Source organism: Bos grunniens, chromosome 29 (assembly GCF_055505025.1).
Source record: "Bos grunniens cultivar Pamir isolate PY7600 chromosome 29, Bosgru_T2T1.0, whole genome shotgun sequence".
Classification (NCBI taxonomy): Eukaryota; Metazoa; Chordata; class Mammalia; order Artiodactyla; family Bovidae; genus Bos; species Bos grunniens.
In genome coordinates this window covers 17,651,010-17,667,260 of record NC_141193.1, presented here as the reverse complement: position 1 = coordinate 17,667,260, position 16,251 = coordinate 17,651,010, and the positions used below count along the sequence as shown (strand labels likewise).

Genomic DNA, 16,251 nt, shown 5'->3' with positions numbered 1-16,251 from the left:
GCCTTGGGCAAGTTACTCAACTCTTGGATCCTCTGCGTCTGAGTCTGAAACAGAAGGAAAACAAGAGGACTGATCCAGAGCGTTGTTGTGAGGGTGAAATCGTATACTCCCGGGCTTTGCAGGATGCTGGCGAAGAGTGAGAGGTGGGCGAGTGCTAAACGCTCTGTTGTTGATCTTGTTGTTATTGTTTTTGACTGTGTGTTTCCCAAGCCACACAGACTTGCCTTTGAACATAATCATACACTTAGTAGCCTCAAATGTCACAAGCCATACTGAGACTTCTTAGTGTACCGCTTGCGATTTCCTAATTTGCCTTTCTCTCTGGTGGCCTGTGTGCTCCTTGCTAGAGCGGTCAGGATTCTTTTCTAAATGCACACTGTTTCTGGACATCCTTGGTTTATGTAGGAGTGTGGAAGATCCTCATTCCCTAATGACAAAGGGGCAGCTGCTGCTACTAAGTTGCTCAGTCATGTCCGACTCTTTGCAAACCGGCCAGGCTCTTCTGTCCATGGGATTCTCCAGGCAAGAACACTGGAGTGGATTGCCGTTTCCTCCTCCAGGGGATCTTCCTGACCCAGGGATTGAACCATCATCTGCATAGGCAGCAGATGCTTTACCCGCTGAGCCATCGGAGAAGTCAGAAGCAGGCAGGGCCGGAGATATTTCATTTGTCAGTGTCACATGGTTGTTAAATAGGCTCTCCAGGAAACCTTCAGGCGGGAGAACAAGATGCTAAAGGTGGAGTAGCTTACTTACGATGAGGTTTCTTAAACATCCTGCATGTTTAAACACTCCAGTGTGAAAGAACTGGGTAGGGGGTCTTAGAAAGGAGGTTGACACCTCTCCCTTAAGCGGAGAATTTTCGTAAGGAAGGCTGACTTGTTTTCCAAGGAGGCAAGACTGTCTAATATCATTTGACCTTTCCAAACCCTTGTGCTCAACCACTTCCAAGGAGAGGCTTTTTCGTATTAACAGAAACCAGAACCCTGGGTACTTGTAATGAGGGTCTGGTGCCTCAGGCTAGGTTCTCAGAGGGCATTTACCAGTTTTCCCACTGATTTCCTCTTTTGTTCCAGGATCCCATCCAGGACACCATATTGCATTTAGTCATCACGCCTCTTTAGTCTCTTTTGGTTCGTGTCCAACACAGAAATCCAATTTTGTCAACAGATATCACCACGGGCGGGGGGGCAGGATGCCGTACTTCTCAGTTATTTTACAACCACTTACTGAGTTCCCACTATGTGACACCAAGTGAAAGCGATTAGATCCCTGCCCTGGAGAAGTTTACCAGCTGGGGGGCAGCTACAGACAGGGACAGAAATGATCACTGTACCTGTGATATGTGCCATAACAGGAAACACACCAAGTGCTGTAGCATCCCTCGTAGGCAGATGACTCTTGATCCTTGCCAGGAGAACCTCGTGGCTGGATTCGTAATTGGGGGTGGGGGTGGACCTCATGATCAAGGGGCTTCCCCGGTGGCTCACCTGCTTTCCAGTGCAAGAGATGTAAGAGACACAGGTTTGATCCCTGGGTTGGGACGATCCCCTGGAGGAGGGTGTGGCAACCCACTCCAGTATTCTTGTTTGGAGAATCCCATGGACAGAGGAGCCTGGTGGGCTACAGTCCATGGGGTCACAAAGAGTAAAACACGATTAAAGTGACTTAGCATATGCAGCACTTGTGGCCAAACCAATCAGTTGAACTGGGATGTTCGTTTTTATAAGTGATGTGTTAAAACCCAGTCTTGAATGAAAAAAAAAAGTCTATGAGCACTGTTCATATGAATCAGTGATTAAACAGAGAGCGTGGGTGGGTTGGGGTGGGGGTGGGGAGTTACATACAGGGAGTCGAGCTTTTCCCATTCAGCTATGAAGTGCAGGCTTGAGGTTTCCTGGGACGGAGACCTGATAGGTCTGGAGATCTATTTCCACTGTCTCTTGCTCTGCCTTCCAGAGTGACATTTCTTGAAAAGTCTCCTCTATGCACTTTCTCTTTCTTCTGGCCTTCCATGGCTGCTCACGCCTTGGTTTCTGACCCTCTTCTTATAAGGTTTTCACCAAGGCAATTAATGGCTGTCCTGGAAACAATCTAGCAAAAAAATGTTAATACCCATGTCCCTTGCTTCTTGGTGACCTTCTGCATTGCCCATCATACTTGTCTTCAGTGTCCTCCTCTTGATAACTGTTTCTAGCTCCATGCATCTCCCCTTATCCTCAGCTAGTCCTTCTTCAGTCATTAAAAGGGGATTCTCAGACTCAGTTCTAGGTCCTCTTTTCTCTGTTTTTCCTGAGACGGTTTCATCGGCATAAGCAATTGCTTTGTTTACTGTTGGGATTTAAAGGCACAATTCCCACAAAGGCCTGAACATGCCGAGAAGTAGAGTCAGGCAGGCATCAGACTCTCCATTTCATTTCGGGTGAAGCTGAGTCACAGGCTGCAGTCTTGAGTCAAGTCCAAAATGAGCTCCTCACTTAATACCTTCTTGCTCCCAGTTGGTTTGGTTCGCTCAGTCACAGGCACAATAATATGTCAACTGTAGCTGCAGGCCTCGCCCTGCAGAGGCAGGACCTGCCAGGGGATTGGCACGTACAGGAGGAAAGGACAGAAAGGAAAACACACGAACTGCAAGTAGTCCTTTTAAGGCGGAAAAGATAAAAAGAGAGAGAGAGGGGGAGGAAAAATGAGTGCATATAAGCAGAAGCCAGTGAAGTATTAAACCTGTCCAGAAAAGAAACAAGGACGCAGACGTGTCAGACCTTCGTCTTCTCCATGATTAGTCAGTCTTAATCATGTGGGGGTAAGAAAAACAAAAAACCAAAACAAAACAGAGAGGTAGCGATTCTCCTGTCCTTTTCCCGGAGAGGCAGAAGTTTCCCTTCCATGAACCTGAGGAAGCAAACTCTACAGATCGCCACCTGCACTCAGACATCCTTAGTCAGAAGCTCTGCTCTGAGCTGCAGCCTCTCTTGGACCTCCATGTCTAACTGGCCACATCTATTCTTGGTGCCTCCAACCCCCTCTGTGTGCAGTGTGCAGAGGGGTCCTGTGTGTCCCTTCCCCTGACCTGGAAATCTCCCTCGACCCCCCAGCACTCTCGGATGAAGGCAGGGCTTCTCTGCAGAGGCCATGGGTCTCCGTGCAGCTGGTGCCTCTCCTCCCCAGCGCCTCCATTCCACTAGCTAGTCCACTTCCTCCTCATCCTCCAGCCATCTGGGCTGTCTTCCAGTTCATTACGTGTGCACAGTCACTTCCCACACATGGTGTGTCCTGTGCCTGGACTCCCTGTCCTAACCCGACTAACTTCTCACCCTTCGGGGCTCAGGTGAAATGTCACCTCCCCAGGGAAGCCCTCCCCAAACTCTAACCTTGCCATGCTCCCATTCTTCGTCTTTAACTACAGTGCTCCTCACTGAAGGCAGCTGGCACAGTTATCAGCATCTCTGAACATGCTCACTTGAAAGATGATGAACAAAGGTGCTCGTCAGGGAGACTCTGTTCCAGGTGCTCCCAAGATGTCCAAGCCACCATGTCCTTGGACCCTCGCCTCTGGCTTAGCAGCGCCATGTCCCAGGCAGGGTGAAGATTGGAGGGGAATCGTTCACTCCAGGGAGTATTCGGCAGGCCCCTCAGCAAAAAGAGCAAGAAGGCTGCATTCAGGACCTGCCCTGATGGGGACATGGTGCGGCCCTGGGAGCAGGTGCGTCTCCAGGCGAGGATCCTGACATGAGGCTGTGGTTCGGCTTAACTCCCGAGGCCTTGGAGGCTCTCACATCCTTTAAGGAAATGCTGAAAGCAGAATGGAGTGTGTCAAACACAGGTACCTAGCGAAGCTTGAAGAATCTAATTCTGCAGGAGGGCATCTTCTCCTAAGTGCTGCAGTTTCGTTGTAAAGAGAATCAGCCTTCCACTGAGGAGGGAAATCAGATTCATTTCAGTCTCGAGTGATCCACAGTTTCCTGGCCAAGTAGATGGAGCTCGAGTTTGTTTTTCCCTGTCATTACTGCTCGGTCCAGTGTTTCCATTTCAAAAGGCGTGCGTGTGGACTGAACCAAAGCCGGGATTATTTAGAACACTGCGCATGCTGATTTCATTTAAATGGCCCCAACATCTCTGGCTAATAGTAGGTGCATTCTCAGGGAAGCACACACATTTGGCTGGGCCTGGAGAATTTAAGATCAGGTGAAGCAATAGTAACATGGGCTTTTGTACGACTGGGCATCCTCTTCCAGGGGTTTTCCCATATGTTCCTAATCTGCCGCCTCCCTTCTCCAGGGATGCAGGGCAGGATGGCAGGGCTGTGGTCCCTTCTGCAGGGACTCAATGTTCTGTTTGGGCCCAGCTTTCCATTGTGTGCAGGGATGCCTAATAAATGCTCAGTAAACGTTACTTGAAAGTAAGCTAGCATGGCCTTCAGTGAGACGCTGACTTAATTTCTCATGTAGAAAGACACATACTATGTTGAAATGATGCCCCACAAAGGACGAGCCCCCAGATCCCAGCAGACCTGCCATGTCTGTGTGCAGCCGTGGACAGGCCAGGTGCCAGGTGGGATCCTTAGCGATCAGGCTTGCCCTGGGTTTCCTCTTGTCTCAGGGAAGAGATGAATGTGGAAGTAATGGTCTCATGGTCAGAAATGTCAGAACCTAGCGTGTCAGCTGGTTTCTGGTTCCTAGCTGCATGCTCTTTAGTGATTTGGGCTTTAAAATTGTTCAGAGCAGCAGCACTGTCACTCGGTCCATGACCAGCCCTTACTCACCAGGCCTCCGGCCTCTTCTGAGCCCCTATCCTGTGAGAACAGTTCCTTGGATCTTGAGCCTCACACAAAGGGTCAGTGTCAGCCCGCCTGAGCCTGTCGGTGAATGGGGGTGATGACTGAGATGCGTGTGGCATCTCCGCTGGACTGTCCAGGGCCGGCGGAGTGGGCCCTGGGCTGGGCGGGGCCAGAGCAGCAGCTGCTGTGATGCCCAGGACACTGCAGGGCTGGAGTGGAAGGAGGCGCAGTTGGAATTCTCCACTGTCGCCTGAACATGGCCCCCTGGTAGCCATGAAGCCAGGCGATGTGTGACTCTGTGTTCCTCTCTTCTCCCCCCACCCCTCCTTTTCTTCCTCCAAATGTGAATCAATAGACTTGTATTCATAGCCCTACACGATGTCAAGGAGAAAAGAGTAGCCTTTTCATCAGGAAAGGAGCGAAGGGAGCAGCCCCTCCATGCAGTGGGGAAGGGGAGGAGGGGGAAGGGGCGAGGGCGACAGGAAGCGGATGGGGGAGGGGAAGGAGGCCGGGAAGGGTGAAAACCTGGGACAAGAAGGAGGGTGTGTGGTGTGCCCTGTGAACACACACATGGCCCGACCATCCTCACGTCTTCCTGCAGGACACCTCCGAAAGGGGTGGTGACTTTTCTCCCCTGCTGGAGGGAACATTTCCTCTCTTGCTCCAAAGCTCTTCTGGAAGAAAAAAAAATGCTACTTAGGTGAAAACTGGATGCTATTTTCTTTAGTAAGTGGCTGACAGCTGGTCAGACATGTCTAAGTAGAAGGCTTTGTGAGGATGTGATGATGCTGGGTAAGATGCAGTCTTGAGCAAACCTAGCCAGTGTATGGACCAGGGTGATGCTCATGTGACTGAAACAACAACAGTAGTAACAATTGAGCAGGGCGTCCATTGTGGGATTGGCTGGTGGCAGAGGCTCCGTGTTAGGAGGTGTGACTTCCGGTCCTGGGGTCTCCCTTGACTTAGGTCTCTTGGGACTCACTGATGCTGGAGACAGGCATTTACGTGTTCTGTGTGTGACCTTTCCTGCGACCTGATGCTAAGTTCTGTCCATCTATCGTGGAGGACAGCCTCCTTTTTGGCCTCTGGTGTTTTCCAAATCCCCTACAGATACAATAGCAAAGGGTAAACAAGGTATAAGCCCCGAGGACAAAAAGATTGGAAGAGGAAGCAAAAGTGGGTGGAAGATGGGACTTTTCCTTGGAAAAAGATAAAGTGAGTGGCAAGTGATTTAGCGAGTAAAGAAGGCTGAGGCTCCAGAGTTGGCAGGGAGATGTGGTAGCTGGAACGACGTGGGTTTGTGCCACGAACCAGGGGACCTGGGAATGCCAGTCACAGGTCCTGTGGAAGGCAGAAACTGGGGTGGGGGTTCTTAAGACCAAGCATTGGCTCAGTCTGTGATAGACACTCCCACTCCAAAATTCTCTGCTCCCCCCAACTTTTTCATGGGTGGGAAGTTTATTTTTTGGAGGAACTGAAGAGAGTTCCAGTCCCCACCCTGAGTGGAGAACCCCCCATCCTTCCTGAAGACTGGGAAGCCAGGACAGGAGAACGGGGGATGCCTCCGACTGGAGACAGGAACATCCACGTGATCGACATTTGGGGACATGGTCCTGAGGCCAGTTCCCGGCCTCACCCTCTTTAAAGGGTCCACAGAAGATAAACTCCACGGATAAACACAGAGATTTCAGTCAGGCTTCTATTGGTTTGCTCTTAAATATGAAAGGAAGGCCAGAGATCAGCAGACAGTGGAGGAGGCTCTCCTACAGGAAAGACAAAGACAAAAACAAATGAGCAGAATGAAAGGACTCTCAGGAGATGCAGACTAAGCTGCCATAAAGGGAGACCTCAGAAGCTTTGACTGACATCCTCAGAGAGCCAGGAGAAGATGCTGTACACAGGGAGCAAGGGCAGGTCTATAAACATCAGACCACAGGAAGACACAGTGAAACTAATCATCTGTTCTAGAATTTTCTAAGAATATCAGAAGGAGAATTGGAAATTAAAATCAAGGACATCTTGATAAACGAGAGGAGAAAATATAAGAAAATTAGGGAACTAAGCCAGAAGATTAACATCCATTTAACAGGAATTCCACAGAGAATGAATAATATAGATGAGAGAAAAATTTCAAAGACAATACCCCCCCAAAAATCTCAGAATTGGAGAACATGGGTTTTCTATATTGAAAGTGAACACAGAGCGCCTGACACAATGGTAGAAAAGAAAGCCACATTAGGAAACATTTTTGTGAAATTTTGGGCAGCCATGGGTAAAGAGAACACCCTCAGTGTTTACTGAGGGAAAATAGAGCCATTTCACATACAAAAAGATACCAATTGACATTCATCAGATTTCTCAGCAATAATGCTTAGGCTTAGAAGAAGATGGAGGAATGGCTTCAACTTTTGGAGAGTATATTGATTTTAATCCTAGACTGCTATTTGCAGTTGAATTAACTATATATAAGTTGAGTGAGATTAGAATAAAACCATTTTCAAGGAAGGAAGATCCCCCCTGAATGACCACCTACGTATGTACACTTTCCTGGCAGATTATTAAAAGATAGGTTGTATTAAAACAAGGAGGAACAGCAAGGAGAAGAAACCTAGGTCCGGAAAACAGGGGAGAAACTTGGGGTCCTTTATGCTCCCAGGAAAGGGAAGCCCCAGAGAGCAGCTGAGAACAAGGGCAGGGAGGCTCCAGAAGGAAAGTCTTCAAAACCTGGTGCCTGTAGATTACTAAACAGATTTTAGAATTCTTCAGGGAATTTGGGGGAGATTGGGTGATCATGCTCAGTTGCTCAGTCATGTCTGACTCTCCTGTGACTCCGTGGACTGTAGCCCTCCAGACTTCTCTATCCATGGGATTCTCCAGATAAGAATACTAGAATGGCTTGCTGTTTCCTTCTCCAGGGGCTCTTCCTGAGCCGGGGATGTAACCCACATCTCCTGCTTGGCAGGTGGATTCCTTATCCCTGAACCACTTGGGAAGCCTGATTTAGTGATAGGTCAATGAGACAAAAAGGCAAATATTTCTGGGAAAAGCAAAAAGTTGCTCTAGAAAGGCAATGGTTAAATAATCATAACAATGTCAATACTGAACATTGATACAGTTGAAAATCGTGACATTTATATTGAGTTGGCAGAGGGAGGAGCAGGGTAGAGATTGGTGGTGATCAGGGCTGAATCCTCACCGTCTGTAGTAGGAAGTCGATGGGTAATTGTTAAAACTGTTAAATCAAGAATATCAGAATAAGCACATTAAAAAAAAAGAGAGATAAGGAAACAAATGCCAGACAAAGCAGCTAAAAGAGAAGAAAGTGGTTACTTCTGAGGAATTGCATTTGGAATGCTGTTTTCAATCCTGTGCTTTTTGTAGTAGTAACTGGAAAAAATGCGTATGATGCCATGAGAGTCTCTTGAACAGCAAGGAGATCAAACCAGTCAGTCCTAAAGGAAATCAACCCTGAATAGTCATTGGAAGGACTGATGATGAAGCGCCAATACTTTGGCCACATGAAGCAAACAGCAGACTCATTGGAAAAGACCCTGATGCTGGGAAAGATTGAGGGCAGGAGGAGAAGGGGGCAACAGAGGATGAGATGGTTGGATGACATCACCGACTCGATGGATGTGAGGTTGAGCAAACTCTGGGAGATGGTGAAGGACAGGGAAGTCTGGCCTGCTGCAGTCTATGGGGTTGCAGAGTCAGATACAACTTGGCGACTGAACAACAACAACATAATTGATTCTGAGCCTTTTGGTTAAGATCAAGTGTAATGTGGGGGTTTCCCTGGTGACTCAGTGGTAAAGAATCCACCTGTAAATGCAGGAGACACAGGAACTGCAGGTTTGATTCCTGGTTCAGGAAGATCCCCTGGAGGAGGAAATAGCAACCTACTCTGGTGTTCTTGCCTAGGAAATCCCATGGACAGAGGAGCCTAGTGGCCTACAGTCCATGGAATTGCAAAGAGTCGGACACAACTGAGTGACTGAGCACACACACACACACACACACACACACACATAGTTGATGTACAATATTGTTTTAGTTTCAGGTATACAGCAAAGCGATTCAGTTATACATACATATATATCTATTTTCTTTCTAAAATTCTTTTCCATTATAATTTATCACAAGATATTGAATACAGCTCCCTGTGCTATGCATTCTTATTCTTTATCGTAGTGTCTTATTTTGATTACAGTTTTTTAACTGAAAAAAATAACGTGCAATGCGGGCAGCCAGACAGTAAATCTTTATAAAGGCTTCATGTGAATGCATCAGAGGATGGAGGGGTTCACTTTGGGGTCAGCTCTGGTGCAGCGTCACCTCTGCCTGCTTCCTGGGGTGGGGGACACCCTTGCTGAGGTGTCTGAGACCTGTGAGGAGCTCTGTCTCCTGGGAGCCATTCGCACACAGCAGTCACAAGCAGGGAGCTGATACGTCCTGGGTGGTCATTGTTAGAACTCTCATGGACATGACGAGATCTTCCGTGGACATATACGAAATCTGGGGATGCATTTGAATAGACGGAAGGCTGAGACCAGAGGTGAGATGCCCTTAAGGGGGTCCCTGAGCTTCAGAATCAAGGTTGCTCTTTCAGTGGTGAACGTGTCACTTCATAAATCCTTGTTCCTTTGAGCCAAATGGCACCTTTGTGGTTTGAAGGAGTTTGTGTGCCTTCCAGAGTCTTTAACTTGCTCTCGGGAGATCCAAGCCTGGGAGGCTCTGGTTCATTCTGGAATATTTAGAGCTACAATGACAGAGTCAGATTTTAATCTGTAGTATTTATCATCCGCCCCTTTTAATTTCTTACAGGAAGAAAACGCAGTGATACAATATCTACAAGTCCACCCCTCCTTCCCCTTCACTGGGCTCCACGTTCGCAGATCCATCATCCCCAGGCTGATTTCAGCACAAAGTCGGGGAATGGGAACGGTGCAGAGAACCTTAGGAGTCTCACAGGTTGAGTTCCCTGCCCTGCTGCACCTGCTCAGACTGTGCTTTCTGCCCGAAACAGTCTGGGGGGGGTCTCTGCTCCTGGCCAGTCCCACCCAAGACCAGCCTCTCCAGTGGTCTCCCCACCATCTCCACCTGCCTACCTTCAGATGCACTGCCATCTTTGTTTGGTCCTTTCCTATCAATCTGTATTTTTTCTCCATCACTTTTCACAGGTGTAAGCTGTGATGTGATGAGTTTTAGGTGGGCAAGGATGGGCTTCTGGCCTGCTCTGTGCTACTTTTCCTGAATGTCACACATTTAAGGTATGTATTTACCTGGCCCATAGTAAGTACATGATGAGATGAATGCTTATGCCATGAATGAAGTGCCAAAAGGCAGTCTAATCATTGATGCGGTCTTTCGTATAAACATTTTTAACCTGTAGCTCAGATGAAGTTCTTGAATTCCTTACCCAAGGTCACAATGCTGGCAGGCAGGGGTGAGGCTGGGGGGCCCAGGCCTACCTCTGGGGAAGGACTCACCCTGACCCAGCTCCCTCTGAAGCGGTCCACCGTGTCGCTGTCCCTGCTCAGAGGAAAGATGAGTGCAGACACAGGAGTGGAAGGTGACAGTCTGCATCACAGCACCATGGCCTGGTTTCGGTTGGGTGGTTCTCCTACCTTATGGCTATTTAAATACAGTTTTGATGATTTTGTTTGCTTTAGATGGAGAAAAAAAGGATTCATAGAAGGTATAAAATTGCATATTATTTACTCCAGAGGAAAGAACAGTCCCCCTAGTAAATATGCATTGAAGCATTTTTATTTGTATTTGTATTTTTTAAGGTGTTTAAACAGACCCAGTAGACCGTAATATCTCTTTTCAGAGTTGGTGCCATCTATTGATTAAATATGCATTTATACGTTTCTTCTCCTACTTTTTCTTTAAATAAAAGAGACATATATTTTAATCATTTAATAGACTAGAAGAATTGATCAGTAAAAATTCATATTTATGTGTTTGCTCAAGAAAAGGTTTTATTAGGCATACACATTTGAAAAACTAAACTATTTCTTGTTATACATTGATGTTTCTTAAACATGAATTTAATTAAAGGTGCAGGGCATGTGTATGTGTGTGTTATAGGAAATAGTTTGGTTGAATAAATGGGGTTTTTAAAACACAAATATAACTGAAGGGAAATAGAGAAAGAAGATGAATGTGGAGTAAGAAGGTCCTAGGTTCTCTGCCACTTCATGGCGTTGGAGAAGAGACTGGGTTTTCTCTGAGCTGGTCTGTGTCTGCATCTGTGCAGGTGGGAATCAGAGAAGATGTACATGGAGTGCCCGCCACTGTGCTGGGTCCAGTAGAGGCTGAGGCAGGTTGACTCCTGCTGCCTATCAGCTCTCGAGAGGGACCAGAGGCTGCAGGGAGCCTCCAGGACACACACACACACCTGGGACTCAGATGTGTGTCACATGCATGCTGGGGTGCCGGAGCCTCAGATGCACCCCCAGCTCCAGCCCTGGCGGTGATGACCAAGTAAAGCGTTGATTGTTTTTACTTCTTTAAAAGTACAAGTTCTTATTTTTTTTAGAAAAGGCCCCTGTTCTGTTAGACCAGAAAAACTCATTGGCAATTGGCAGTAGGCATAGCTACTTAATGGCAACTGTGAGGATTTCACTTTAGGACACCTTTGTGTTTGAATCCTAACTCTCTTAGCTGTGTGACCTTTAGCAAGTTGCTGAACCTCTCTGAGCTTCAGTTTCAGCCTACTAAAATCCAGTGGTAGTAATGGCCAAGTTGTGGGACTATGATGAGGATAAACTAAGACGATTCATGTGAATATGTGTCCATGGCAGGCACTTGGGAAAATGTTTGCAATCTCAGTGAAGGTGGAGGGCAGACCCACGGGGTCGGTCACACACAGACCATGAGCCTGAGCACACACACTGAGCTGGGAAGGAATCCAGGCCCTGGTGGGTTCTCGAGAGGACACTTGGGGGCAGAAATATTTATAGTGTTACTGTGTGTGCCCACCGGAGAAGGCAGTGGCACCCCACTCCAGTACTCTTGCCTGGAAAATCCCATGGATGGAGGAGCCTGGTAGGCTGCAGTCCATGGGGTCGCACAGAGTCGGGCACGACTGAAGTGACTTAGCAGTAGCAGTAGCAGTGTGTGCCCACCTTCTGTAATACCCCATGTTGTTCATTTCACAGATCCTGGACATTGAGCGGGTCCATCAGAGGGGCGCCTCCTCAGGGAGCAGAGAGCACCACCCATGGCAGGCCTGGAGACCGGGAGGGGGGCTGTAGGCCTTCCTGAGAGCAGCTGTGGAGCAGGAAGGAACTGCACCCCCATGAGGAATGGTCCACGTGAGCGAGTGGCTGTTTCAGGGGAAGGGCCGCACGGGCTGTGGACAGTAGCCAGGATAGAAGGTAGAAAACTGCAGGCTCCTTCTGAGTTCTCTCACCCGGAGATTCCCGTGACTTCAGCTGCAGCCTGCCTCCTGTCCGTCATTTTGAGCACACCCCTGCCCCTGACGGCCTCATCACACCAACTGCTCGATGTCTACAGCTTCACCTCTGGGGTTTGAGGATGCTCTAATTGTGGAGAACCGGGCCAATTCTCCTTGCATCCTTCGTGGAGAAAACCCTGATGCACCCATCTTCCTGCTGGGAAAACTGAAATCAAAGTGCTCCTAATAACAGAGTTGGGGGGCAAGGCGGGCACAGATCTAAATGTCCCAGTGACCCCCGTAGGCGGCCTCGGCTCTTGTCCCCTCCCCACCTGGAGACCAGGAGGAGGGAAGACAGTGAAGAACTGGCCTGAGCTTTGGTCACAGTGCCTTTCTTGCGCCCTGAGCCAGCCCCTCCCTCTGCCCACGAAGGCGCGCCTCTGCCCACGGAAGGAAGGAAGCCCTGCGCACTGGCACCTCACCCACAGAGCAGCGTCCGCCTCGTGCTCGGGGCGAGGGTGAGTGGGGGGCAGACCGAGGCTCCCCGGAGCCCAGCCTCCCCGCTGCAAAGTGCCCGCGTGTCGCTCAGGAGAGTGGAGCCAATGCGAGCCGTGGAGGAGGTCTGCTCCGCGCCCCGCACAGATTGGTGCTGATGGTGCTTACCAGTTGTGTGTCTGTGCAAGAAAAAACCCGAGACGCTGCTTGCCTGCTCCCCCTCTCTCCTGCTCTCTCCCTCCCTTCGCAAACATTGGATTTAAACCTGCTCAGAATTCAGTGCAGAGGAAGGCGGCAGCGGCAGCGGCAGCAGCCGGCCCAGCCGCGGGGACCCCGCAGCCTCAAGATGCACCAGCCCGCCTGCTGGATCGTCTTCTCCGTGACGACCGCCCTGCTCTTCATCCCAGGTACCCGACAGGGGCTCCGGCTCCACCGGGCGGCTCCGAGGAGGAGCCGAAGAGGAAGGGGCAGGGGTGTTTGGGGAGGGGGCGACCAGGGAGTATGAGCTGCGTGTGCGGGTCGAGGTGGGCTCGCGCCTGAGCACGCACCGCCCAGCTCTCCCTCACGCGCACACACGGGTGCTTGCAGCATAGCTCTGGGGTTCGCCCTCCCCGCGGCGGCGCCAGCGGCGGCGGGTCTGGTGAGCTGGGTTCGAGAGCTGCACCCGCTGTGAGGCACTGCTGTCTCTTGGCGCCCGGTGCCGGCTGGCTTTAACCAGTTGTGTCCCAGGGGTTGGAGGAGAGGGGCTTCAACTCCCAGCAACCAGTCCTTCTCGCCACTCCTGTTGGGACCAGCAGGAGATAGGGGGGTGTCCTGGTTCCTCTGCCCATCATTTCGGCACCCCTCCTATCTCCAGGCATCTCTATTTTTCCATCTCTCCTCCTTTCTCTCTCCCTCTCCCCTTCCTCCCTCCCTCCCACCCTCTCCCCACTCCTCTCTAGCCCCTTCCTCTCCCATCCCTCCACCTTTGCTCCAGTATTTCTCCTCTTACAAGGCTCTCCCACCGCCATCCTTTCTTTATCCTTCCACCAAATGGGCAGATTGTGCCTTTGAAATTCAGAATCCCATTTTCCGCCTCCTCCTCCTTGCATCTGAAAGGCGACTTACCCCTGACAGAATTTGGAATGTTCTCACCAGTGGAAGGGTGGGAATCTGGGTTTACCTGGTTCTCCTCAGCACCTTCCTTCCCTCCCCGGTGATTTAAACGTGGTGCCACCTAGCACAGCAGTAACTTGTTTGGGGGGAACAAATTCTGCAGCGACACAGGTGAGATGCTGCAATCCTGCCAGAACAAGCTTAGTGGAAGTGTTGCAAAACCCAACACGTTGTAATAGATTTGATAATTGCACGCGTGTCGTTCGCAAGCAGACAGCTGAATGCCTGCAGGCAGCCTTCAAACACTGCTGAAGGGACTGGGCTATGCTTCCAAGGGTTTAGACAGCATCTGAGAGTCTGTGGGGTTTCCACCCTCAGCCCCAGCCCAAGAAGAATTTTCTTTTCTTTTTTTTTTTCCCAAATTGAGATTCATGCATTTGGTTATACATTCACTTAAACCTTAAATCATGTACATATACACATAGATCTAAATACTAAGATTCTTAAGCCTTACGTATCCTGGTATGGGTAAAACACACAATTTCACATTTTTATATTCAGAATTTCTTGGCTTTTTTTTTTTTTTTTAAGAACATAAAGGCCTAAGTGTTTCTAAGCTGCCAAAGTGAAATCAGAAAAATGAAAAGTTTATTGGGAAGTGGGAAGAAGAGGATGGTGTGGAAGGAAAAAAGAGGAATTCCATTGTATAATGTGATGCTGTTTTAAAATTGCACGTTTCCCAGCCAAGACGGGCTCTGCACAACCACGTTCCAGGCTGAGAAGTTCAGAATGGGGGCTGCTGCTCCTCTTCTTCCAGGTTCAGGCCTGGGAGGGGGTTTCCACAGACTCAGGAGGGAAGGCCAAGGGGCTCTCAGTACCTTCTGCAGCTGGGTGGAGCGAGTCAGGTGGGCACTGTGGGTCCAGGTGAAGAGACAAACTTTCCCATGGGTGCCAGTCCCTCCCTGGGTGATAGCTCAGAGCCCCCAGCACCCAGCTCCCCCCTCCTCTCGCTGAGCCAGAGCAGAGTTGGCAGGACAGCAGCGCTGGGACCACCCTTCCACCCTTGGTGGCTTTGGGCTCCTCTCTGAACACTGCACTTCCAAAGTGGGGAGGGAGCGAGCCCCCGGAGGGTGCTGGAGCTGCATTGCAGTGCATCCTGAAGGGAGCAGAGCCTGTGATGCCTCCCCCTAGAGGTGCAGGGCACCCGGTACCCAACGGGCTCCTCTCCACTGTGGGGACAGATGCACCCCCACCTGAGGCAGGCTCTGCTCCAGGGCACGGCCTCCCCCCGCCCCTTGTCCTCACCAAGATAAGCTCAGCGAGCCACATAGGGGGTGACATTTCTGCTGGGAGGGCTGCTCTTCCTGGTGATTGTGCTGGAAGCTGGTCTCATCCTCCAGGAGGAGGAAGAGGAGGAAAGTTGGCCCTGGAGCCTCCTAGAGAAAGGAAAGCAGTGTCACTTCAGGAGGGTTCCTGCGGGGAAGCTGGGCCTGGCTGAGCCCAGAAGTTCAGGGGTGACTGCCGCCTCACTTCTTGTGTTTCCTTTACTGTTTTTAGACTCTACTCCTTTGTTTCTAATGATGCTTTTCCTCCCCTCGGGGTTAACACCAGCTCGTTAGCCGTGTACTTTCCCAGCGTCTAAAGGCAGAGGCTAATGCAATAATGCAGCCCTGACCTGGTTGGGCCGCGATGCCATTTCATTCTGCAGCGTTCTGTTTCCTGGTGAAACGCGCGTCTCCATCCCAGAATAATTTTAAGGCTAATGTTGTTGTCACCTGATGCCTTGGCGGGGGCTGGGGGGGGGTTGGGGGGGGCAGGAGCGGGGAGTAGGAACCGTGGCCTAACAACTGCTTTTCTAGGCAGACTCTCTGGGACAGGAAAGGCAGTAACACTTGGAAACCATAGTGAGCCCACACACGAGATGGGGAGGGGACTCGGTGGACAATTTAGTTGTCACTCTGGGCTTAAGAAGTTCCTGAGACCCTGCGTGCCAAGAGTGGGGGCTCAGGTGGCCCCAGACAGGAGGAGAGACTGGCCTGGGCAAGGAGCCTTACTGATCTGGGGTTCCGGGGCCTTGGTGGGAGAGGAGTGGGTGGGAAGCAAGCCTGGGTGAAGAGTGGGGGTGGTGCAGATTAACATAAGAACCCCTACCCCCACCGCAGACGGGCATTTATAACAAGCACCCCGATCCCTGGTCCCTCTACGCTCACTTTGTCTGTAGTTGAGAATCTGTCCACGGCCTGCAGCGTTTGAGTCCACACCTCTCTGGATCTGCCTTCTTCCCTCTGCGTGAGACCTGGCAGGGCAGAGGGGCTGGGTGTCGGGGTGTTGTCTTTATGGCCAAGGCTCAGTTTTGGAAGCACAGGGTCACCCCAGTCAAAGGCCCAGCTCTGTGGTGCCAAGACAGGCTCTGTGATCTGGAGGGCTTCTGTCCCCATGCTGAGATCATGACCTCCTGCCTGTCACCTTCTCCTGAGCT

The 16,251-nt window shown here is 50.2% G+C and overlaps 1 protein-coding gene across 2 annotated transcripts in view; it reads left to right on the top strand.

Moving 5' to 3' along the window:
• Window positions 1–10,415: 10,415 nt before the first annotated feature.
• Window positions 10,416–16,251, top strand: part of OPCML (opioid binding protein/cell adhesion molecule like) — a 1,054,475-nt gene continuing 1,048,639 nt past the window's right edge. Inside the window, exon 1 of one of the 2 annotated variants that reach the window (XM_086384066.1) lies at window positions 10,416–13,084. In XM_086384066.1, the coding sequence (XP_086240192.1) occupies window positions 12,835–13,084 (250 nt within the window). In that variant the 5' untranslated portion in view covers window positions 10,416–12,834. The remainder of the gene's footprint in view (window positions 13,085–16,251) is intronic. The other variant, XM_086384065.1, reaches the window with a different exon arrangement.